The sequence below is a fragment of the Ranitomeya imitator genome, chromosome 7 (genome assembly GCF_032444005.1).
Source record: "Ranitomeya imitator isolate aRanImi1 chromosome 7, aRanImi1.pri, whole genome shotgun sequence".
NCBI lineage: Eukaryota > Metazoa > Chordata > Amphibia > Anura > Dendrobatidae > Ranitomeya > Ranitomeya imitator.
The window spans coordinates 146,645,401-146,671,912 of NC_091288.1; the positions used below are offsets into that span (position 1 = coordinate 146,645,401).

The 26,512-nt window shown below is 42.4% G+C and overlaps 1 protein-coding gene across 2 annotated transcripts in view; it reads left to right on the forward strand.

Moving 5' to 3' along the window:
- Positions 1-443: 443 nt before the first annotated feature.
- Positions 444-26,512, forward strand: part of TMEFF2 (transmembrane protein with EGF like and two follistatin like domains 2) — a 1,231,017-nt gene continuing 1,204,948 nt past the window's right edge. For both annotated transcript variants that reach the window (XM_069733894.1, XM_069733895.1), the window contains exons 1-2: positions 444-819; positions 2,982-3,091. In XM_069733894.1, coding sequence (XP_069589995.1) covers positions 654-819; positions 2,982-3,091 — 276 coding nt within the window. In that variant the 5' untranslated portion in view covers positions 444-653. The remainder of the gene's footprint in view (positions 820-2,981; positions 3,092-26,512) is intronic.

Sequence of the window (26,512 nt, forward strand, 5' to 3'; positions counted from 1 at the left end):
TTTAATCTTAGGTTCTGCTTATTAAATGGTGCGCCTATTATATTTCTTGATTTTGTAGCAGACATGCGAATTTCTAGACCAGCTACATTGGCACATGGGATTGTCCGATGATGACACGTCCCTTTACCATCACTATAGCTTTTTTTTTTTTACCAAAAATAATAAAAAATAAAACCTGCAAAAAAAACACAAACCGAATAGTGCGCACATAGTCTTCGGCAGAGGTGTGCGCCGTAGAGAGCGATGTCGGTTTAGCGATGAGGAGGACGACGTATATCCCGATCCCATATCCGGGGTCAGCGCGGTGACACAAATATTGGGAGCGATAAAGGGTCTCTTATTAACAGGTGCAGCATGACTTCTGGCCACCTAGGCTTAACCCCTTGTGATACCATAAGATGGAGTAGCCAGGGAGGAGAATCGTCGCCATCCCCGGCTGGAGCAGTGAGGGTCTGTAGTAGCTGAGCCGCTCTCCCCGCCCATCACCGCTCTCTGCCGGTCCCCTCCCTGCTCTCCTCTCCTCCATCCTCTCACTCCGCCGTCTGGATCTGTTGTGCTCGCACTTACCGGGATGCTGCCGCTGCTGCCGGGGACCCCGTCATGCTGAGCCCCTGCTCCTCCAGTCACAGCCGGCACTCACGGTCTCTCTAGACATGGTGGTGGCAGGAGCTCACAGACCGTGCTGGACACTTTGTGATCATCGCCTCTGCTCGCTGCTCCTGCCTTCCCTATTACTGCTCATAGCCCGGCCGGGGAAACTTGCAGCTTTTCCTACCTCCCTAAGTGACTGCCAGACCCCTACAGGCTGGAACTGTTCTGGTAAGACCCCCGTGTGCACCATCTGCACTTGTCAGTGTCTATAGGAAGGGGTCCTGGTGCTGCTGCAGCACCTCATTACTGGCAGCCCTCATTGCCATCTCTGGTGCTGGAGAATTCCTGGCAATGCCTTGATACTGGGGTGTAGTGTGTGGAGGTCCTATAGTTCTTGCTGCGGGGTCTTCTGGCCCCAGCGCTCTTGGCTTATGGGGTACAATATTCTTCGAATGTTCTGCTGACTTGTCTTCTAACCTCAGAGTTTGCAGCCTGGATCTCAATGTAATCTGCCCTGGATTGTATTTCCCTGAATGTTTCGCTCTCATAGTATAGCATGTTAAGCGTTCAGATATAAAATGGATGGATAAACCTAAATATATGTGAGATCAAGCTCTAGACTCATTATCAGATAGATAGAAAGTGATCGGAGGATTCTAGCTGCATTAATGCCAGATAAAGTCTTATGATATAGGAGAATAAGAGAAGAATCATTTCTAATGATGAACACGTCATATATTATTTACACTGGGTGGTCTTCACAGGAAGCCCCTTTAATGGTTTATAATGAAGGCTTACAAACTATCCCATTTTCATAGGCCGGTGCCCATTCACAACAGAAGGCAGACTGCGAACAACACAAAGACTAGTTTGTCATAAATCACATCTCCGCCTGACTGCTAAAGTCTTAAGTCATGTCAAACTGCAGCTTCCCATGCCCATAATCCGCCTGCTCCGCCGGGATACTGCCACTTGTGCGTCTGTGATATTATATCTAGAGCCATAAAACATCGAAAAGTACCAGCCATGCAAATATGCCACTTTTATTACATACAAAATCATCCTATGTCATTGGTCTGACATAGAAACATGATATTTAGCACTGATTTTTAAGGCTTCATCAGAAATCAGTTTATTGCTTTGAGCATAAGAAGGCATTAAACGCTTAATTTCTAGCAATTATATCTAAATTGTATTTATGCACGTGCGAAGAGTTAATAATCTTTAAATAATGACATTACATACCCCCCCTTTATTTTATCACTACGACCAAAAAAGGTCACATTTCGGCCAAAATGCCAAATAAAGCTTGGTCCCATCAATTTAGCACTGAGAAGCTTATCTGGGCTGCAGCATCAGGTCATGACTGGTGTTGTATTGACTGCCAAGTTGTGAAATATACTAATTAAATAAGGAAGGATGAGCCATGGAGTTACTGCACTTGTAAATCATCTTTGTGGCGGAAGCCTAGTTAATAAGATAATTGGGTGATCATGTCTTTTTTTAAGCTTTTAGGACCCTGCCAGAAACATCACCCTCTTTACTGTCTTTGTCAAGAAGAAGCCACTGATGTCTATATTGAATGAATAGTGTCATTTGGGGAAGATTTGTTCTGGATTATTAGCTCTGTAATATATATCTAAAGGGATGATTGTATAGATTCTCCATGGCTGCACCCTATGCCTTCTATTAGGTTAGTGGAACGCATCCCTCTGGCCTGAGCAGCTACACAATAAATATGTTAAGGACTCGGAGCTATTGTCCTGCTGGCTCTTCTTTCATTTTTAATATGATGATGTGGTTTGAAACCGAGGAATGTAACGAAAGAATCAATAGGGCTAAATCTTAATGGATCCGACGTCTAATGTATACGTTCTGTTTAATATTGTATCTTTCCGTAGAGTTGATTGATCAGGTTGCAGACAAACTGAACTCTGATATTTCTAAGGACCCCCTCCCCCACCAGTAGTGTCTCGCTATAGCCAGACGCTGCTTTACTTTGTGTCACTAGAAATAATGGGACACCTTTAGTTCTTAACAGCGATCAGCCTTCACTCAGCCACACACAAAAAAAACAATGCTTGTTTATTATCTCTTCACTTTGTTATAAAGCGCCCCGCTCCTCATTACCTGGAGAGATTCCAAAGATTGATTTCACAGTTTGCACCAAAATATATTCTCTCTCCATCCGAGATGAACGCATATTGTGTGCACATTACATGTGGCAATTCAATCAGCTCTTCTGAGAATAGACCCGTAGAGCAGGAATCCCGCCTAATAAAAGATGAAATGAATCAAGTATTTCAATCAATCATTTTCTAATAAACCCAATCTGTGCTTCCACTTCTCCAAACTGAGTTGTTGTTTTTTTTCCCCATTTTGCATTCGAGGTTTTGATGACAAAGAAAATGATCTTTTTCTATGTGACACCAATACCTGTAAATTTGATGGAGAGTGTTTAAGAATCGGAGACAGCGTGACATGCGATTGTCAGTTCAAGGTAAGGAGCGTGCTACGATCTCATTTTTCACGTTGACTAATGTGGGCATAAAAAGGGAATCTACTTTTCACTGTCTTTCTCCGAGCGGTTTGGTTTTTTTTTACAGGCTGGATAGTTGAAAGCAGAAGCGCTACCTGGGGAAAAATTGGCAAAGTAAACAAATACTGTCAAAACACAAAGGCTTTTCAGGGAAAATATTGACTATCTAGTGATACCCTCTTGGAACGAGCCCTGTGAGGTGTATTTTTCTCTTGTGGCCTTTTCCTCTTCATCTGTTTGTGTCAAGTTGAGGTTCTAACTTTTTAGAATGACCTGTGTATTGTTAGTGTCGGAAATATTAGCCACCCATACAACCTCTGTATTAGAAGAAATGGACAAATGATGAAATCAGTGCAGCATTTGTTTACTAAAAATATTGCGCTAAGTTGTCCACCACTTCGGATGTAAATCGACAGTCTTAGTTTATTAGCCATTGACTCTATTGCGGTCTACATACTTTCTGATGTAGCCAAATGGACGTGTACGGTCACATGCCTATCCAACTGCCACTCCTGTGGTGGTCGACATGTCACCACTTTGGCCAGTGATTGCCTGCAGTGGTCCAGCCAGAGCAGGATGTATGGCTACTGCCTTTGTACATCCTGTTTGGTCAGCATGGCCATGTGAACACTGCTGCCAATCACTGACCAGAGAGGGGATGTGCTGTTCACCTCTTTGATGATATGCCCATCCAGCCAGAACGTGATGTATGGAGACAGATGAGGGACATGAACAGCTTTGGAGGAGGAGCAGCGAGGCACTATGGCTACTTTCACACTAGCGACATACCGACGCATCCTGTCACAATGCAGCACAATGGGGGCAGCGGATGCATTATTACAACGCATCCGCTGCCCCATTGTGAGTTGCGGGGATGAAGGGGCGGAGTTCCGGTGCGCATGCGCGGTCAAAAATGGCAGACACGACGCACCAAAAAATGTTACAAGCAACGTTTTTTGGTGCCAACGGTCCGACGCAACACGATGCAACCGTCGCACGACGGTTGCGACGTGTGGCAATGCGTCGCTAATACAAGCCTATGGAGAAAAAACGCATCCGGCAGACCACTTTGCAGGATGCTTTTTTCTGCAAAACGACGCATTGCGACGTGTGTCGTACGATGCTAGTGAGAAAGTAGCCTATGATTTATTTTCATATTTCATGATTTAATAAAATTGAGTGAAAAACTGGTTTATTAGTAGGAAAGGTCATTGATGCTATGTAACTAAACATACAGTGATGCTGAAATCTGTGAGAACCTGATCTTCGCATTGGCCGCTGATATTGTGACTAGCGTGTAACAAGATGTGTGTTTGTGATGTACACAGAAATATTAGTGAGGAATATACTATAATTGTGATCTGCTAATAGAACTTGTACATGTCAGGGTTATAGCTTTGTACATTTCTTGGGACTTTAGGCGCCTATGAAGTATGCAAGCTACAATAATGACGCTTCAATGCAGTGCTATAAATTCATTATAGAATATTTTTTTAGAAGAAGTTCTGTATTACAAGGAATGTTTCAGATACTTACACTGTAGGACTTTTGGAAGGGGATTTCTAGTTCTTCGATAGATCTACAGCTTTGAATACGTGAAATAATCAGAAACAAATACACTAAAAAATGTCTGCAGATCTCAATTGGAATCTAATAAGAACAATCGGAAATTGAAAATCAGCTTTTACCCCTCACATCTTGCTGTGAGCTACTACCAGTGCGCTGATGGATGCAGTAGAATCATGGTGATTGCTGTCCAGTGAGGTCATGTGATGGGATTGCTATAGAATATTGGCCTGGTATGTTATGAATGTAGCAAAAACACACAGTGACCTGGTGAATATATAAAGGACTGGTAGCAGTCAGTGGTAAAGTATTCAAATTATACTTGAAAAATAGCAAATTTGACCAATATTTAGTTCTTATTACAGCCGTATCTTATGCATGTGATTTGTGATGCTTTACTTTGCTTTCTAGGGCATAGGATGTATTACTGAAATATATATTCCATTTCTAATAGGAACTATGTATGTTATTTCACACCTTCATATACAGATGTGCAATTCTTAAAGACGCATTCCCATTATTTTTTTACCCCCTAAACCTGTCTGAACACTAGTGTAGCATACTGTCGGCATGATAACATGCTCACTGATCGCTATCCTCTCCCGCTCCTCTTCTGACAGCCATTCAGACTCTCCATCTCACTGTGCTCCCTATTACAATGTAAGTCTATGTAGTCTCATCCTGACACTCACATGACTGAGAAGAGAACTGGAGCGACGCGGAGCAGATGGCAATCGATGAGTTAATTAACACAATGACACTAACCACTCAAACATTTACACAGTGTAAGAAAGCAGGAGGTAAGGTCCTAGATGGCAGGCATGCGTGACTAATATGGTTGGTCTTGATGATGTAAGTCCAGGGAGAAAGTGCACCAGTAACATTAGGTTACTGTGATGGTTTTTATTTTGACTGAATTTTGGGTCCAGGATTTAGGAGCGACCAAAAGAGCCTGGGTGGGAAAGGTCGCTCCCATACTCCCATCCTGGTCAAATAGGCCTAATAGCAGGCAGCAGTTTGTGTTGTGCTGGGACTGGATAAAGACCATTCATGGTGAATACTCTATGATAGAAACCGAGGGGTGCCTGTGAGAGAAAGTGGGTGAGACCGCTTGAATTGTTTTGAGGACTGTTTTGTTATTCATTTTTGCCGAAGAAAACTTTTTCCTTTTGGAGCTACAAAGTTTATGAAAGACAATAAACCTTGGCTGTGACATTAAACCCTGTGCGTGTCCACTTGGCTACCAGAGAGCTGACCCCCTACAAAAGGTTCAGAGAGTGGTTACTGGGCATGGTTATTGTAGCGTGCATCCAATGTTTATATTGGCCACCCTTCGCTTGCTTTGTATGAGAGTGGCCATGCATAGAATGCCACCACATAATAATAAATGAGTCATGTGCCGCCATCAGTATGTCTGCATGCAAAACATATACAGCAGGCGATATTATTGGTGCTGGTGCATTATCGCACAAAGCAATGACAGTTTTGTTGCTACTGTTGTTATTATACCGTAAATGTATGATTTGGGTCTCCACATACATGTAACTATTTTGTTAGCATAGACAATACTGTGAAGGGAAATAAAAAAGAAATTCAGCAATGCAGCCCATTAACATAAGTGGCAACATCAATTTTATTATTCCTGAGCATTGTTTTCAAATATGTATCTCATATTGTTGCTCTGCCTTGGGAAATTTCAGTGCGAGAAACTCATCTAACCTGCAGAACGTAGATCTTCGAGCTGCTCTATGTATATTATATTACTGCTATTAATACTATTATCATCACCATAATAATAATAATCTTTATTTTTATATAGCGCTAACATATTACGCAGCGCTTTACAGTTTGCACACATTATCATCGCTGTCCCCGATGGGGCTCACAATCTAAATTCCCTATCAGTATGTCTTTGGAATGTGGGAGGAAACCGGAGTACCCGGAGGAAACCCACGCAAACACGGAGAGAACATACAAACTCTTTGCAGATGTTGTCCTTAGAACCCAGGACTCCAGCGCTGCAAGGCTGCTGTGCTAACCACTGCGCCACCGTGCTGCACATAACACATAATAATACAAGGAATAGAAAATACAATATGTTAATGTAAACAATTCTGGCCATTTGCAGAGGATTTCCAGTCTGCTGGATTAACAGTTGTAACCTTGTTGTTTTTATTGCAGTAATATTAAATTATGGTACACGATGTCTCAGGGGCCTACGTGACATAGCACAATGTTACTTCTAAGCTGCCATCATCTACTTAGGTGCCATCAAGTCCTAAGATACCTTACCTTTTCCTTTCACATTGCGGAAACTCAGTAGTGTTGTGGACGTTAACCTCAGGCTTAGTACTGACTAGAGTTTATTCTTTATCTCCTTTCCCTGAAGAATATTTGCAACTCAGGTTTATCATTCATTGCAGGATACGCAGAAAATATCAGCATCACTTTTGTGAGAAAATCACTTGTCTCCTGCAACTGGAGATCTGGTCCATTATTCTAGAGGAGACGAACAATAACTGTACAATGCAGGGATTCACATGATCTATAGAAATTGGGCAATGGAAGAAAAATATTCATCAGTAGCTGATGTCTGATTTCATTGCACAATGGCACCATTTTTCACTATATATCTTAGAAGTAGGGCAACGTAGTGGCTCAGTGGTGAACACGGTGTCTGGGGTCCGGGGTTGAAATCCCGCCAAGGACAACATCTGCAGGGAGATTGTATGTACTCCAAAGACATACTGATATGGAATCTAGAGTGCAAGCCCCAATGGGGACAGCAATGATAATGTATGTAACGCACTGCGGAGTATGATGGCGCTATATAAATGAGTAAAATAAAGTGCACACTATGGAAATGATAGCATAGTTTATCATATAAGTAGAGCAAACCTTTGGATTTCAGTGTAAAAAAGAAATGATATCTATAAAGTTTATACTGTGTCATCTGCCATTCCGTTGAACTGAATGAGAGTCACATTCATACTGCTCATCTATGTACCATGTAATTCCCTTTCAGGTCTTTTCCGCTCCTTTTTGCATTGCAATTATTCTCCCCTAAAAGTAGACCTGTAAGAACCCTTTTTACTTTTTTGCATGGTCCATGCACGTTGCCTTTGTGCCTGAGCCCTCCTGGATAGACCAAAAAATAATCTGTGATAATTACCATATTTTCCGACATCTAAGACGAATGGGCATATAAAACAACCCCCAAGTTTTCCAGTTAAAATATAGACTTTGGGATATACCCCTGAAAATGTTTTCAAAAGTCGGGGGTCATCTTATACGCTGGGTGTTATCTTATAGGGCGGGTGTGGAGTAATCTGTGGTCGCCGCATATGGTGGGGGGAGCGGGTGAGGGGGCGCCTCACCAGGAAGGTGTATTTGAAGCAAGCTGCAGGCGTCCGGGACGCCCAGGGTATGAACAAAAAGAGAGATCAGCGCCGTGCCCAGAAAAACACACCTCTTTCACCCGTCTGGCCCTCCCTTGTATCCTATTACCTACTTCTCTTCCTCTGAGATCTCGCTTCTTGGGACTGCAGTGAAGCGGCGCAGGCGCACATGTGCGAGATCTGAGAGGCAGGGAAGGAAGTAATAGGATACAAGGGCTGGCCAGACGGGTGAATGAGGCGTGTTTTTCTGGGCAAAGTGCTGCTCTCTCTTTTTTTCCATAACCCAGGGTGTCCCAGATGCCAGCAGCTTGTACCTTCACCTCATTATCAGGACCACTCCCCCACCATATACAGCAACCGCATATTGCTCCACACCCGCCCTATAAGACAACACACGGCATATAAGACGACCCCCAACTTTTGAGAAGATTTTCAGGGGTTAAAAAGTTGTCTTATATGCCAGGAAATACGGTATTACTAATTACTCAGTGTTGTAATGCTACACTAAAATGAAGAAGAATGCTAATCCTGCCTTTTCCACTTAGGGGGTCCTCTCATGTAATATGTTATCATCTAGCAGATTGCTTTTCAGTTCAGGTTCATGTTAGTATTACCAGGGGTGAACCTAGCCACACTGCTACCTGAGGCGAACTTCAAAACAGCGCCCTCCCAAACACATACACAGTACAGCCCCCCTATAGGGCTCCCATCTCATATACATTCCCCCCATACATTACATGAGTGATAACTATTGTACATTCTACCTTAGGTCATAAATCAGACAGTATAGTCATCCATACAGTATTATGGGCACCACATAGCGCTTTATACAGAATAATAAGCCCCATATAATGCTCCATACAGAATAATGAGCCCCATATATTGCTCCATACAGGATAACATGCCCCATATATTGCTCCATACAGTACAATGAGCCCATATATTGCTCCATACAGTATAATGAGCCCCACATGGTGCTCCACACTGTATAATGGCCACACATAATGCTCCATACTGTATAATGGCCACACAGTGCTGCATACTGTATAATGGCCACACATGATGCTCCATACAGTATAATGGCCATACATGATGCTCCATACTGTATAATGACCACACAGTGCTCCATACTGTATAATGGCCACACATGATGCTCCATACTGTATAATGGTCACACATGATGCTCCATACTGTATAATGGTCACACATGATGCTCCATACTGTATAATGGCCACACAGTGCTCCATACTGTATAATGGCCACACATGATGCTCCATACTGTATAATGGGCACACATAATGCTCCATACTGTATAATGGCCACACATGATGCTCCATACTGTATAATGGCTACACAGTGCTCCATACTGTATAATGGTCACACATGATGCTCCATACTGTATAATGGCCACATAGTTCTCCATACTGTATAGTGGCCACACATGATGCTCCATACTGTATAATAGTCACACATGATGCTCCATACTGTATAATGGTCACACATGATGCTCCATACTATATAATGTGTTATGAACTGGTGATTTAGAACCACAATGGACCTGGTGGTTAAGAGCACTGAAAATGACCTGATAGTTACTAATAACATAGGACGAGCTCTGAGACGTGGGAACTCTGCTGACCGCAATCCCTAATCCTATCACACCACACTAGAGGTAGCCGTGGTGCGCTCCTGACCAGACCTAGGCGCCTCGGGCACAGCCTGAGAAACTAGCTAGCCCTGAAGATAGAAAAATAAGCCTACCTTGCCTCAGAGAAATTCCCCAAAGGAAAAGGCAGCCCCCCACATATAATGACTGTGAGTAAAGATGAAAATACAAACACAGAGATGAAATAGATTTTAGCAAAGTGAGGCCCGACTTACTGAATAGACCGAGGATAGGAAAGATAGCTTTGCGGTCAGCACAAAAACCTACAAACAACCACACAGAGGGCGCAAAAAGACCCTCCGCACCGACTAACGGTACGGAGGTGCTCCCTCTGCGTCCCAGAGCTTCCGGCAAGCAAAACAAACCAATATAACAAGCTGGACAGAAAAAATAGCAAACAAAAGTAACACAAGCAGAACTTAGCTTATGCAGGGAAGACAGGCCACAAGAACGATCCAGGAGAGAGCAAGACCAATACTGGAACATTGACTGGAGGCCAGGAACAAAGAACTAGGTGGAGTTAAATAGAGCAGCACCTAACGACTTAACCTCGTCACCTGAGGAAGGAAACTCAGAAGCCGCAGCCCCACTCACATCCACCAAAGGAAGTTCATGGACAGAACCAGCCGAAGTACCACTCATGACCACAGGAGGGAGCCTGACCACAGAATTCACAACAATAATGGCCACACATGATGCTCCATACTGTATAATGGCCACACAGTGCTCCATACTGAATAATGGACACACATGATGCTCCATACTGTATAATGGCCACACATGATGCTACATACTGTATAATGGCCACACATAATGCTCCATACTGTATAATGGCCACACATAATTCTCCATACTGTATGATGGCCACACAGTACTCCATACTGTATAATGGGCACACATACTGCTCCATATTGTATAATGGCCAAACATGATGCTCCATACTGTATAATGGCTACACAGTGCTCCATACTGTATAATGGGCACACATGATGCTCCATACTGTATAATAAATAAATAAATAAATCTTTATTTTTATATAGCGCTAACATATTCCGCAGCGCTTTACAGTTTAAACACATTATCATTGCTGTCCCCAATGGGGCTCACAATCTAAATTCCCTCTCAGTATGTCTTTGGAATGTGGGAGGAAACCGGGGTACCCGGAGGAAACCCACGCAAACACGGAGAGAACATACAAACTCTTTGCAGATGTTGTCCTGGGTGGGATTAGAACCCATGACTCCAGCGCTGCAAGGCTGCAGTGCTAACCACCGTGCTGCCCCAGCATAATGGCCACACATAATGCTCCATACTGTATAATGCCACACATAATGCTCCATAGTGTATAATGGCCACACATGATGCTCCATACTGTATAATGGGCACACATAATGCTCCATACTGTATAATGACCACACATGATGCTCCATACTGTATAATGGCCACACAGTGCTCCATACTGTATAATGGGCACACATACTGCTCCATACTGTATAATGGTCACACATGATGCACCATACTGTATAATGGCCTCACATGATGCTCCATACTGTATAATGGGCCTTTATGATGCTCCATACTGTAGAATGGCCACACATAGTTACTCCTACACACGTGGCTGCGCTCCATACACCTTGCACACACGGCTCCACTCTGTACTCATGCGGCTCCGCTCCATACACCTCGCACACAACCGGCTCTGCTCCATACACCTCATACACACCCGACTCCGTTCCATACACCTCATACACAAGCAGCTTGCTCCATACACCTCATACACACCCGGCTGCACTCCGTACACCTCATACACACCTGGCTCTGCTACATACACCTCATACCCACTCGGCTCCGCTCTGTACACCTCATACACACCCAGCTCCGCTCAATACACCTCATACACACCCGGCTCCATTCCATACACCTCATACACACCCGGCTCCGCTCCGTACACCTCATACACACCAGGCTCCGCTCCGTACACCTCATACACACTCGGCTCCACTCCGTACACCTCATACACACCCGGCTCTGCTCCGTACACCTCATACACACCCGGCTCTGCTCTGTATACCTCATACACACCCGGCCCCACTCCGTACACCTCATACACACGTGGCTCCGCTCACCTCATACACATGCGGCTCCACTCCGTTCACCTCGTACACACACGGCTCCGCTCCATACACCTCATACACACATGGCTCCACTCCATACACCTCATACACACACTCCTCCCCTCCTGTGACCTCATCACAGGTCCTGTTTGCACAGAGCAGCCAATAGGTGTGCTGCTCTGCAGGTGCAGGGATGACCGGCTGATATTGCACACTGTGGGTTTTGAGCAGGGGTGCACGCACCACACTAGTGACAGCAAATGTCAGGGATTATGGAGAGTCGGCACCAGGTGTTCTGACCGCCGCTCTGCTGCCCCCTGTCTTTCAGTGAGGACTGCCGCCTGAAGCAAAGGGCTCAACTTGCTCCATGATAGCGGCGCCCCTGAGTATTACACACTGATAATGTCCATGTCCATATTATCTAAATTCTCTAACCTTCTGCCTCTATTATATTGCGGCATATGGCTGCAATTAATCCAGACATGGTAGATGTTTCTCAAACGTACTGTGCATTATAGGTTAGTGTGGTGCTTCTGTGTGATCTGCTGCCGTCTTTGTACTCAGATGTTAGAACTCTAGAGAGCGTGGATTTAGGATAAACTGCAGTATACACAATAACCGGTCATTTTACTACTTCTGAAATCGCATATTTTAAAGCATAATATTAATATATACCATGAACCAGGTTCTGAGTGTTCTCTGCACAAATTTTTCTATGGCCGTTTTGAAAGACAAACAGAATTTGTGCAATGTGGCATTTTTCATAATATTTTAGTGCCAGTTTTGAGTTTTGCATGTTATAAACTTCAGTAATATAAAATTTGTAAAATATAAATTACACTACTTGCAATGTCTTTGGGCCATTGGCAATTTTTACAAACCGCAGCTTGCCTTGGGTTTGCGTGTTTTTTGTGATTCTTTGGCTGTAGGTTTAACTAGAACTGCCAGTAAAATGCATTAATGGGGCAAAATAAAAGCCGTGTGACTGAAATGCATGTGGTGTCTTACACTCATTTTTAATCTAATATGCCATACCGGTATATATTTTTCAGAAGCACTTTTCAGCTAGATCTCCATGATAAAAATGCAGTATGTATTGTCCGTGTAGGCGCTACCCAGGTACCCATGCGATTACTTACAGCTTATATACATATCCGGACTCCACCAATACCAGCAGTTTAATTCTATACATCAGCCCTCTGCTGCACAATCATGGGTGCTGATGGACTATTATTACAACAAAAAGGGCTACAATTGTCCTTCGTTTTTGCCCCATAGCAATGACTATTAGATACTGCTGGAAAATCAAATAGGTTGTCCGCCCTCACCCCATCATTGTAGGACACTGTTTAATAGATATTCACAATGTATGCTATTCTCAGTGTCCTCTGGATTCAATTGTGCCTGTCACTGGAAACTCCCAATTGTCACTCTTTATTAGCAGAATGTGTTACCTTATGAGCGCTATTGATTACAGGACAATTACGGTACTCCATGAGGTTAGGACTACATTCACGGTCTGAGTATGGACCCAATGTATGGACTGGTCATGGTTCTCCTGACCCGAACTCAATAACCTCATATATACCCATGATGCTGATGAATTTGGAGCAGTAGACCCATGGCCAGTTTGTACAGCCATGAAATATGGAAATTTGAAACTGGCCTACAGTTGTGTCAGAGTGAAGGCCTAACATACTGCCTGCTAGTTTATTACTGACAGTAATGTTTTGGTATACTAAGGTATTATAGATGCAAATTGTAAGGTAACTTAGTGGGACTAACAACATAATGAAATTAATTTGAATAAAGTTTATAAAGAAAATCATTAACATTTAGTGACATATGGTATCACCACAATTGTAATGACCCATACAATAAACTTATGGTATTTCTCCTCGTGCTTGCTTGGGTTCACCCTCGGTTCTCCGGTTTCCTCCCACATGACAAAGACATACTGATACTAAATCTAGATTGTGAGCCCCAATGGAGACATTTATCAACATTAAACCTCATTTGCCAAGTGTTTGCCAATTCAGTCATCTTATCCAGGTCACTTTGTAATATTTTAAACTCAAATTCATATTTTAATATCCTACATAGTTTGGTGTCTTCGGCAGAGACTGACACTTTACTCTCAATCCCATCCACAAGGTCATTAATAAAGAGGTTATAAGGAACTCGTCTTAGCACAGATCCCTGTGGTACCCCACTGCTGACTGTATCCCATTTAGAGAACGTACCATTTATCACAACTCTTTGTTTCCCGTCTTTTAGCAAATTCCTTACCCATCTGCATATAGTTTCCTCAAGTCCTTGTTTCTGTGGCTTCAGTATAGGCTGTTATGAGGAACAGTATCAAATGCCTTGGCAAAGTCCAGATAAATCACATCAGCTGCATTATCTACGTCCAGATTTGCCCTTCCCTCCTCATAGAAACCCAACATGTTAGACACGACTTATTCTTCATGAATCCATGCTGGTTGTCTATTTCTGCAGGTGATTTCTTATAATGCCCTCAAAAGCTTTGCACACTACTGTTGTCAGGCTTTCGGATGGTAGTTACCTAAATCCACCATCTTTCCGGACATTCTTTAAGATTTTTCTCAGGTTTTGCCCAATGAACTGCAAAGGATAAATCTGCCGTGGAAAGTTGCAGCATACCTTATCTTTCAGTTATGTTGTCTTAGGCCTCCTTTCCACTTTAGAGATTAAAAACGGTCCGATTTACGGACCGAAAAAACGGAGGAAGATCTTGCGAGTGTCAGGCGATTTTTTTTTATCACAACATCCGTATGACATCTGTATTGCTGTCCGATTTTAACACACCGGTGTCCTTTGAAAAGCCAGTAATTCAGCGCAGTGTACAGTAAAATCACACTGACAGATTAGAGTAGATATATACACATAGAATGGGTATATATATATATATATATATACAGTATATATATATATATATATATGTATATATATATATGTATATATATATATATATATATTTATACTGTATATATATATGTCAGCGAGACACCTATATATATATATATTTATATTTAATGCAGCGCTAGATAGTAGAAAAGCTGGTAATTCAATTGTCGGCTTTTGCTATTTCCTTCACAAACCCGACAGGATATGAGACATGGTTTACATACTGTAAACCATCTCATATCCATTCTTTTATTACATATTCCTCTTTAGTAATGTAAGAAGTGTCTTTCAGTCAAATTTGGTGTTTCTAGCTATTAAATTAAAGGGTAAAATTCCCGAAAAAATTGGCGTGGGCTCCCGCGCAATTTTCTCCACCTGAGTGGTAAAGCCAGTGACTGAGGGCAGATATTAATAGCCCTCAGCCACCCCAGAAAAGGCACATCTGGAAGATGCGACTATTCTGGCACTTGGCAACTCTCTTCCCACTCCCGTGTAATGGTGGGATATGTAGTAATGAAGGGTTAATGTCACCTTGCTATTGTAAGGTGACATTAAGCCAGATTAATAATGGAGAGACGTCAATTATGACATCTATCCATTATTAATCCAATAGTACAAAATGGTTAATAAAACACACACACATTATTACAAAGTATTTTAATGAAATAAATACACAGGGTGTTTTAATATTTTATTATACTCGTAATGCACCTGAAGACCCTCATTCTGTAAAAAAGGAAAAATAAAAAATTAACAATATCCCATACATTTCGTCGTTCAGTCACGTCCCATGATGTAAATCCATCTGAAGGGGTTAAATCATTTTACACCCAGGAGCTCTGCTAATGCAGCTGTGCTCATGGCTGTAAAATTCTATGAATGAATGGAATGCAGGGGAATGACCTGTAGTTACCTTGAGTTGCGGTGATGCGCCCTCTGCTGGATGTCCTCATATGAACTCGAGCCTGTGAACTTTTCTGAATATTTTCCCACTATTTTCCCGTTACCGCTGCTATTAACCCCCAACTTTTTACTATTGACGCTGCCTATGCGTCATCAATAGTAAAAAATGTAATGTTAAAAATAATAATAAAAAAAAACCTGCTGTACTCACCCTCCGTAGTCGCTCGCACCGGCCGCCATCTTCCGTTGCAGGTTTCGGTGGCAAAAATGGTATGGGAGAAGGACCTGCCATGACATCACGGTCATGTGACTGCAATGTCACTACAGGCCCTGCGCGCCTGCGCTAGAAAGACCTGCCATGATGTCACGGTCATGTGACCGCAACATCATCACAGCTCCTGCGCTCATACTAACCCTGGGATCGGAAGCTGCCGTGGACTACAAGGGGCCCTCGGAAAGGTGAGTATATATTTCTTTTTTTACCTGTGACAAACCTGGCTGGGCAATATACTACGTGACTGGCCAATATACTACGTGGCTCTGTGCTGTATACTACGTCGCTGTGCAATATACTACATGGCTGGGCAATATACTACGTGGCTCTGTGCTGTATACTACGTCACTTGGCAATATACTACGTGGCTCTGTGCTGTATACTACGTCACTGGGCAATATACTACGTGGCTGCACAATATACTACGTGGCTCTGTGCTGTATACTACGTCACTGGGCGATATACAACGTGGCTGCGCAATATACTACGTGGCTCTGTGCTGTATACTACATCACTGGGCAATATACTACATGGCTGGGCAATATACTACGTGGCTCTGTGCTGTATACTACGTCACTGGGCAATATACTACGTAACTGGGCAATATACTACGTGGCTCTGTGCTGTATACTACGTCACTGGGCAATATACTACGTGGCTGCGCAATATACTACGTCACTAGGCAATATACTACGTAACGGCAATATACTACGTGGCTGCGCAATATACTATGTCACTATGCAATATACTACGTAACTGGGCAATATACTACATGGTTGGGCAATATACTACGTGGCTGGGCAATATACTACGTGACTGAGCAATATACTACGTAACTGGGCAATATACTACGTAACTGGGCAATATACTACGTGGCTGGGCAATATACTATGTCACTGGGCAATATACTACATGGTTGGGCAATATACTACGTGGCTGGGCAATATACTACGTGGCTGGGCAATATACTACGTGGTTGGTCAATATACTATGTCACTGGGCAATATACTACGTAGCTGGGCAATATACTGCATGTCTGGGCAATATACTACGTGGTTGGTCAATATACTACGTCACTGGGCAATATACTACGTGGCTGGGCAATATACTACGTGGGCGGTGCAATACACTACATGGACATGCATATTCTAGAATACCCGATGCGTTAGAATTGGGATATCGATCTAGTATATAATAATTGAATCCAATTGGTAAACGACGTAATGAAAAAAAAATCATAACGCCACAATTATGTTTTTTTATCTGCCTCAAGACAACAATTAAATGCAATAACAGGCAACCAAAACATTGTATCTACCCTAAGACAGTATTAATAAAAACATCAGATCAGGGCACAAAAAAAGCCCACCCAGCCCCAGGTCCCGAAAAATGTAAACGTTCCGGATCTCGGCACATGGTGACAAAAACAATTATTTTTTTTACAAATTTCTGATTTTTAATTATTATTCTAACACTTCAGAATAATTCGTAACTCGTTACCTTACTGTACTTTAAGAAATGTATACAGTTTCTGTATATATGGACAATGGACAGTTTTTGTATGAAGCCAATTAACCCAACAGTATGAGTTGGGAAAATCAACAAGATTCATGGAAGGTGGCAGCGCTTAGTCAACATGCTGACCATGTTATCTACCTGTATACAGTGTATTACAGTAACAGCTAAGTCATGATTGCATAAGGGTGTGCTTGGGTAGTATTTTCTAATTAATATGTGGTGATATATTTCTGTAATCATTTTGTAGCTATTTAGAATGATCTTTCCTACACAAGATATCTTTAATCATTGACTAGGTGATAATCTTCAAATACTCAAAGTTACAATGCATGGACTTCAGGAAATTAGCATCATTTATTGAGTTTAATGGGATAGTTAATTAATCACTGATGTCATCTGGACAGGAAGAGGTTGCTGGAAATAAAGTATTTTTTAGCCATTTCTTGAGGACAATTAATTTTACTTGATACGGTAAATCACATTCAATGATTCCTCTGAAGAGATTATTTGCATGAAATTTAATCACATGAGAAATCACTCTTAACTTTAAAGCTTACACTTATGAGAACTTTATGATAAAGGGCAGCTTTGAAAATGTACAGTTCGGGGCAGTAATGAAATGTGACCTACTTCTAACAAGATCAGTTTTCAGCACCATGTTATAAGGGTTCAGTCGATTCATGGTTGCTGGTATCAAAGTACATTTCAATTCCTTTAATCTGGTTTCTGATAATTCAGAAATTATGATAATCCGGTGCTTGTTTCTAGCACAGAGCATGATAATATTGAATTTCCTGAAACCAGAACTATGAGAACCAATTAGGAAGTCATGTGAGTAAAAATCAAAGTGATAAGGTGTCCTCTCATTTGTCTTTTATCCCATCACAGACAGTCCCTATAATATGAGATCTGCTACACTGATCAGATGATTGCTGTAATACCTTCTCCCAAGACAGCTGATTTTACATGGGAAAATTGGAAAATGGTTTGTGAAGATGAAAAAAAATCCCTTTAGGGCTCTCAACCCTTGTGAATAAACTTTATATATCTTTCTATGATTTATGATTTAATACAGTATCTTATCAATCAATATATATTATGTGACACGAGTCACTATAGTAAATATTAGTCTCAGAAGTGGAGAGAAGGACTACAATAATGGACAGCAAAAATATGTACTACTTACAGAATAAGTAAAGGAAGGTCAAACAATCCAAGGTCAGGTCCAGGAAATGACGCAGTGCAACAAGGGGAAGTCAGAGATGAAATTCACAAGCTGAGGTCTAGAAAACCAGGAAAACAAGACAGTTTACAGGGAGCAAGCACAAGAAAAGTCAGGTCACAAGCAGAGAGTCTAAGTTAAGGAAGAGAATAAAATCAGGCTGGGTCAGGCACAGAGCACAGAGGGATCAGTCTTAACTGGGCAGCAGCAAGTGTACGATTGACACTGTATGGAGGAGCTAGCATGCTTAAGTAGAAGACTAATCAAGGAACGTGAACACAGATGATTATTGCAGCACAGACCCAGCACAACCAAAACAGACTGACAGCCCCTACACATAGTAACATATCAGACAGGATCAGAGAGGAGATTGTGACATATTACCTAATTTTCCCCTATAAATAATAAAGAAAGTTACATTAGCAGCTTCTACATTAATTCTCAATGTTCTTCTTATTCTAATATATAATTTTAAAACAAAAATCAAAACAAATATAGAAAAATACCAAGGCCGAGAAAGGCCTGAGTAAATGCATATATGCAGCAAAATATTACAGGTAGTGTACTACTCCCAAAATACATTAATACCAGAAAACATGGAGTACAATGAACACCAAGAGAATGAAAGAATAAAAACCAGTTTATTGATACAAATATAAATATAAACAATAACAACCAAATCATAAGGCAAAACACAAAAAGAGAGGATAAGTACAAGGAACCTGCTAGTACAGCAGGAGATAAAGACCAATAGTGCAAATAAGATGAATAAGGGTGAATAGAGTGAATCCTAATCAAAAAGGGTACAAGGGGGTACTAAAATCCTAATAGGTAGAGAGTGTTGGTTCTAAGCATAGATCCCTATGAACACTACCAAAAAGGGCAAGTCCCCACTACCTCTACATGTCCCGAGGGAAGGCTATAACTCACCCATAATAATCGGTGTAAGAAAGGTCCTCCTGCTGCGACCCCTTGACGCGCGTTTCGCGTAAGTGCTTCTTATTCTAGTATATAAAAAAAAAAAAAAGAGCATGAACCGCAGATCCCAAAATCATACGTTGATCTAAAGCCACTAGGCAAAAATTTATATACTGAACATGAGGTTTTCAGTTTAACATTCTGATCAGACTATATGAAGTTAGGGCGATAGGACCCACTACGAGGTTTGCCGTGAAGGGGCAGTGGGCTTCATATAGTCTGATCAGAATGTTAAACTGAAAACCTCATATTCAGTTATATTAATTTTTGCCCAGCGGCTTTAGATCAACGTATGATTTTGGGATGTGCGGTTCATGCTCTTTTTTTTTTTTTTTTTTTTCTTTTTTGCAAAGCATGTTCTAGTCTTCTTCTTGGACCAGCACTCCTCCCATTTGGCTCAGGTGATTTTATTAGCAGGAGACTGCAAAGTAAGGGGTCTAGCCCATTTTGGCTCTCACTGAAGAGCTGGAGGAAGGTGAGTTTAAGTGCTCCTTTCATTTTGGTGTTGGTGCTGTGTGGCGGCCATTGTTGCTGTGGCTTTGCGCTGGTGGGGCGGCGCGGTCTGGAGTCTTGGGGACTCAGTCTTGCAGCATGGGTGCTGTGGGGCAACAGGCCGTCCGCCCTGCTGGTGCATGGCCGCTGTGGCGGTGGGTGCCGCACGGCTCCGCTCCGTTAGGGCGATAGGACCCACTACGAGGTTTGCCGTGAAGGGGCAGTGGGCTTCATACAGTCTGATCAGAATGTTAAACTGAAAACCTCATATTCAGTTATATTAATTTTTGCCCAGCGGCTTTAGATCAATGTATGATTTTGGGATGTGCGGTTCATGCTCTTTTTTTTTTTTTTTATTCTAGTATATGTAATATAATATTTTGTAACATCTTTTTAATACCTTTACATTGTGCCACTATCTCATTCTTTTTTTAAATATATAAATAAATTACTGGATGGTACCATTATTTCCCTACACTGTGTTAGGTGTCGAGTTTCCACCTCTGCACAGGGGGAATCTCGAACCATCTCCGCTGCGGTCTCCCATTCTTCTCCAGGCGCAGTGGAGCCTGCTCAGCAGACACGTCAGTCCCAGTGTCTGGCTCAGGCTGATACTATGCGACTGGATACTGCTGCCCTACCAGGCTCTGCCTTTGTAGCCAGCACTGATTAGCAGCGAGCAGGTCTTTCTGGGACTAAGTCCTGCTTTTCCCATACTGAGCATGCCCACGGGACGACCTCCCATTGGAAGTTGGGGGTCACATGCTCAGGTCCTGTTGCGGCTCCTATTGGACCATCTGGAAGGTCCTGTAGCACTGCTGCTATAAAAGGTTTGCATGGCCGCTTGGCCATGCGCTAGTGTATACTTGAAAACGTGTGTGTGTTGATGTGTGGAAGTCGCTCATTAATCATCCCGTCCCTTGTGTATGACTGCTCGTGTAAGGAGGATGATTGCTATCTAGCGCCCGACAGAGCCATCAGTACTTAACACACGATACAGCGTCTATTGCTGTGACCGCCAGTGCGGCGTCGTGCGCTATTAGAGCGCTTTTCTGACCCAAGTCTGGGTAGTTAGTGGCGTCCACCAGAACGGCACTGCACACACTCTTGTGCATAAAAATTATTATTTAAGTTATACTCTGACACCCACTAGCGGTGTTGAGCGCAAGTGGTCTTGACGAACTCTAATCCTGAGCCTGAGTCTTGGGATTGAGTTCTGTGACTACTTGCTTGCGCTCTTTGTGCGTTACCGAGGCCCTGTGACGCAACAGGGTTCGCTTCTTTCATACAGGGTGAAGCTAACCCGTGTGTGTATCCTCATTGTACCGCCATATAGTCAGTCATTAGTCAGCAGCAGGTTCCATCTCTGCACGGTGGACCCTGGGCTGCGAACGCACCTTATACCATCTCTCTAATTATTTGGTGCATTCTGCTAACCCTAACACACTGTTAACTTATATATACATTTCTAAGATATTATGTAATACAAAATTACAGCAGAATACCAATGGAAAATATAAGAATTTAATGTGGCTGCCTCCAGCTCCCTCCCCTTTCTAATGAATCTTATGAGTAGCAAATGTCATTGTCTATCTCAGTAATGTGAAATTCTGTCTTCACTTGGTGCAGATTTTACCACTGAAAACAGAGTTTACAGAGCGAAAAATCAGAAAGCCTACAAAAAATAGTAAAAAGACAGATGAATGGTATAAATAATCCTTTATTAGTTAGAAAATTATAAAAGGAGGTTTAAAATGGGGGAACACATATAGGGCAACATAAACAGTAGAAATGAGTGTAAGTAAAAATGGTATTAATACATAAGATGGTAATTATGGGGAATAGCCCAGTATAGGTAAATATAACAACAAGTAATCATGGCTGAATTCCAGACATCTAGAGAAAAGAATCCTACAAAGATAATAGTAACAACTCAAGTGTCTGGAAGGTAATGCATAGATGAAAGAAACAATCGGGCTTATAATAATAATAATCTTTATTTAGCGCTAACATATTCCACAGCGCTTTACAGGTTGCACACATTATCATAACTGTCCCCATTGGGGCTCATAATCTAAATTCCCTATCAGTATGTCTTTGGAATGTGGGAACAAACCGGAGTGCCCGGAGGAAACCCATGCTAACACGGAGAGAACATGCAAACTCTTTGCAGATGTTGTCCTTGGTGGGGTTTGAACCCAGGACTCCAGCGCTGCAAGGCTGCTGTGCTATCTACTGCGCCACGTACTCCTCCTGCTGGAATGGTGACAGCCCTAATTAATGTTTCGATGTGAGTGAAGCGCCCACAAGGGCCTAGGGGTAAACTCGGAACCGAGACGGTTCTTAAAGGGATGTGTCACGGTGGCAGTGACCCGGTCCGTGGCCCCAGTCATCCCATGAAAGGGGATGTGAATGGGGAATAAAGTTTATGAAAGTTATTTGTTCGTGACGCCACCTGTGGTATGCAGCCAGGGATGGCCGACGCTGCTTAAAGGGGTCCTCTGGGGATGATGGTATTGCAGCAGAGGTGGTATAGTTCCCCACAGGTAGAACTTTGTCCCCAGGGCTCCAAGTGTAGTTGGATTATAGATGGTGAAGTGCAGTAAAGAATTAGAGGACACAAGGTTGCAGTCTCTTTATCTTTTACTGGTAGTATGCAGCCACAGTCCAGGAACAAATCACAAGAGAAAGGGGATCCAAACTCAGCATATCAAGGGAGGAATTATTTCTATATAAATATGATAAATCAAATCCCGCCTTTAGTCACAGTCCAGGGTACGGGGATCACAGGTGATGGTGAGGTCCGGCTAGCCTGGAAGTGATTCAGAATCCCCCTAGCCAGGTGGGGTTGGAAGCCTTCCTTACTGCACTGTGTTGTATTCCCTTGCTGCCTAAGGCTTCACACAAGGTTCTCACTTCCTCTCTGTTCTATTAATAGGACAATATCCATGTGGCAGGTAACTCGAGCCTTTTTACAGGTATCCCTACTTGCGGCGACTCTGAGCTATACATGCTGCTGTGCCTTTGGATGTAATGGTGGACAGGCGACTTGAAATCTCCTGCCCCCTTAAGAAGCATTCTGGCCATTATGAAAACTCTGGAGAGATACAGCAAATTATCTAATTTTTAAATAAAATCAAAATCTGAGCTACTAAACCTAGGATTACCTAACAATATAGTTAACAGTCTGAAATCTGCATTCTCCTTCCCTTGGAAGCCGAAACGTTTAACATATTTAGGCATACAGTTATGCACTTCGGACAAAGATTTCTTCACACTTAATTATAATCAACTATTAGGAAGTACTGTTTCATACCTCCGTTCTTGAAAGACACATACCTATCTTGGAAAGGAAGGAAAAATATATTAAAAAGCTTAATTCTTCCAAAATTTCTTTACATATTCAACATGCTCCCAATTCACCTGCCGTTATCTTACCTAACTAAAGTACCCTCCTTATTTTTTAACTACATCTGGCAAAAGGGCAAATCACGTATCAACTCCAAAACGCTTACTCTTCCAAAATACATGGGAGGTATGGGTGCTCCGGATATTATAAAATACTATCAGGCAGCACATATATCAAGAAAGGTCAGGTCCTTGGTGTGTCCAAGTAATATAGAGTGCAATGGTTAAACATTGAAGAAGCGATGTCCCCTATACCTTTGCAGTCTATGTTACTTGGACACACCAAGGACCTGACCTCACCCAAATTAAAAAACATTCACACTTTAGCTACGTTTAAAATATGGAAAAAGGTTAGCCCCACCTTCGCCCCCCTCTATCACCGCTGACTAAGATCACTGACCTTTTGGACTCATTACCCCTCTGTGCGGCTCATATTCCACTTGAGCAATTAATCGAAGAAGGGGCGCTTCTATTCTTACAAGATTTGCTCAAAATCCCTGGACTCTCAGGCCTAACTTTTTTGCAATATGGAAAACTCTCTCATCTCTTCCGCCAATACTACCAATCAGTTGACTTCAGTAGACCATTAACCCCCTATGAAACCCTATGTGCCAGATTGACAATACCCATTAAGAGTCTCTCGATAATATATCATTCTTTGCTCAAAATAGATACTTCACTGAAACGAGCGTATCTGGCACGATGGGAAAAGGACTTAGGCATTACCTTCTCTGAGTCCCAGATCAAAAATATTTATAAAAATTCACACGGCCCTTCTACCTGTGTGCGCATTCAAGAAAATTCATGTAAAATTATTTCCAGATGGTATTTAACTCCCAACCGAATCCAGAAATGGTATCATTCAACAAACTCTAATTGTTGGAGATGTGAGGCTGAAGATAGTAACTACATGCATATATGGTGGTCATGTCCATCCCTTACCCCCTTTTGGAAGGTGGTAGCCTCTTATCATTCAAAAATTACTAAATAAAAGCGTTTCTTTGAAACTGGAAAATGTCTTCCTAAACATACCATTATGGCCAAGTGACGAGAATGCCTCCAAATTGTCACAATTCATTATGGTGGCGGAGAAATCCTTAATCCCTTCAAATTGGAACACTAAAACTATACCCGTAGCTAGCCAAGTTTACTTCAAAATAGATCAATGGTATAACATAGAGAAACTAGCTGCGAGAGTCAATCATTCTACTGACAAATTTCAAAATATCTGGAAGCCGTGGACTCGATTCAGGTCACAGCCTACATTCTATTCTGCGATATAACCATTAAATTTATTAACTCATTCCAATGTGTCTCCATTTCCCTTCTCTCCCTTCCTTCCCTCCCATCCTCTCATCTATCCCTCTTTCTTATGCTGACTCATCTACACCTTCTCCCCTCTTCTTCTCTTCTCCTCTACTCTTTATTTGAATTGATAAATGCCTAAAATACCATATTTTCCGGCGTATAAGACGACTTTTTGACCCCTAAAAATTGTCCCAAAAGTCGGGGGTCGTCTTATACACCGGGTACGGCGTGTGCAGGGAGCGATGCTGGATGTCGGCGTGTGGTTCCCAGGGTCTGGAGGAGAGGAGACTCTCCTTCAGGCCCTGTGATCCATATTAATGTAAAAAATAAAGAATAAAAATAAAAAACATGGATATACTCACCTTCGGACGGGCCCTGGCTCACAGCGCTGCTAGCGTCTCCCTCCGTTCCTAAGAATGCAGTGAGTGAAGAACCTTCAATGACGTCGCAGTCACATGAGCAGTCAGGTGACCGGTCACCTGACCGCGACATCATCGAAGGTCCTTCAGTCACTGCATTCTTAGGAACGGAGGGAGACGCTAGCAGCGCTGTGAGCCAGGGCCCGTCCGTGGGTGAGTATATCCATGTTTTTTATTTTTATTCTTTATTTTTTACATGAATATGGATCCCAGGGCATGAAGAAGAGTCTCCTCTCCTCCAGACCCTGGGAACCACATGCCGTATAAGATGAATGGGCGTATAAGATGACCCCCGTCTTATACGGCAGGCATATCCCAAATTCTATATTCTATATGGAAAAGTTGGGGGTCGTCTTATACGCCCAGTCGTCTTTTACACCAGAAAATACGGTAATTCCTCTTCTCTGAGAGGAAAATTGTTAGATACTTTTTTATTAACGGTACTTATGTTCTTCAGAGTTTGGAAACAGAGCTTTTTGCACTATCTCCTTGTCTTATTATTTGTACACTGTTACGATTATGTTATCTCTTACCTTTGTTTCTAAACTGTTTGTTAAACAAAATACTCAATAAAAAGAACATTGAAAGAAATAAAGAAATCTCCTGCCCGCCGGTTTCTGCTGTGGGGCATACAGTTACCCCCACAACCTTGGAATTCTGGCTTCCGGTTTCTTGCGCTGATTCTGGAGGGAGCCCTATCGCAGCTCCACACCCAGTATCTTTCCTCTCCTTTACTTCTTCTTCCCTCACAGTCTCTCACAGACTACTCTGTCGGGAGCTGCAGAACCTTGTATCTGCACGGCCCCAGCTCTTCTCTAGACTGACTCTCTGACAGACTCCCTCTGACAGACTGACTCACTCCTCCAGCCAGAATATATATAGGGGAGCCACCCACAAACTGGATCAGAGCTTCCCCTTCTGGCCTGTTGCATGTATGTGCTACCTGTTAAAGGGATCTTTCCTTGCTACCAGGCATGGCATCACCCTCCCCGTGAGGAAGGCAATACCACTGTAACAACCGGCTTTCTGGGGTGTTACATGAGCCTTCGTCAGGGTGTTGTCAGAATGAAAAATCAGTCCAATAGGAGAAAAATGCATATTTCTCTAAGATATGTTAGAAAGTTTTTACTTTCATGTGTACTATTGAGTTCTAAAAAATAAATGTAAATTACAGTTATTCTTTAAATA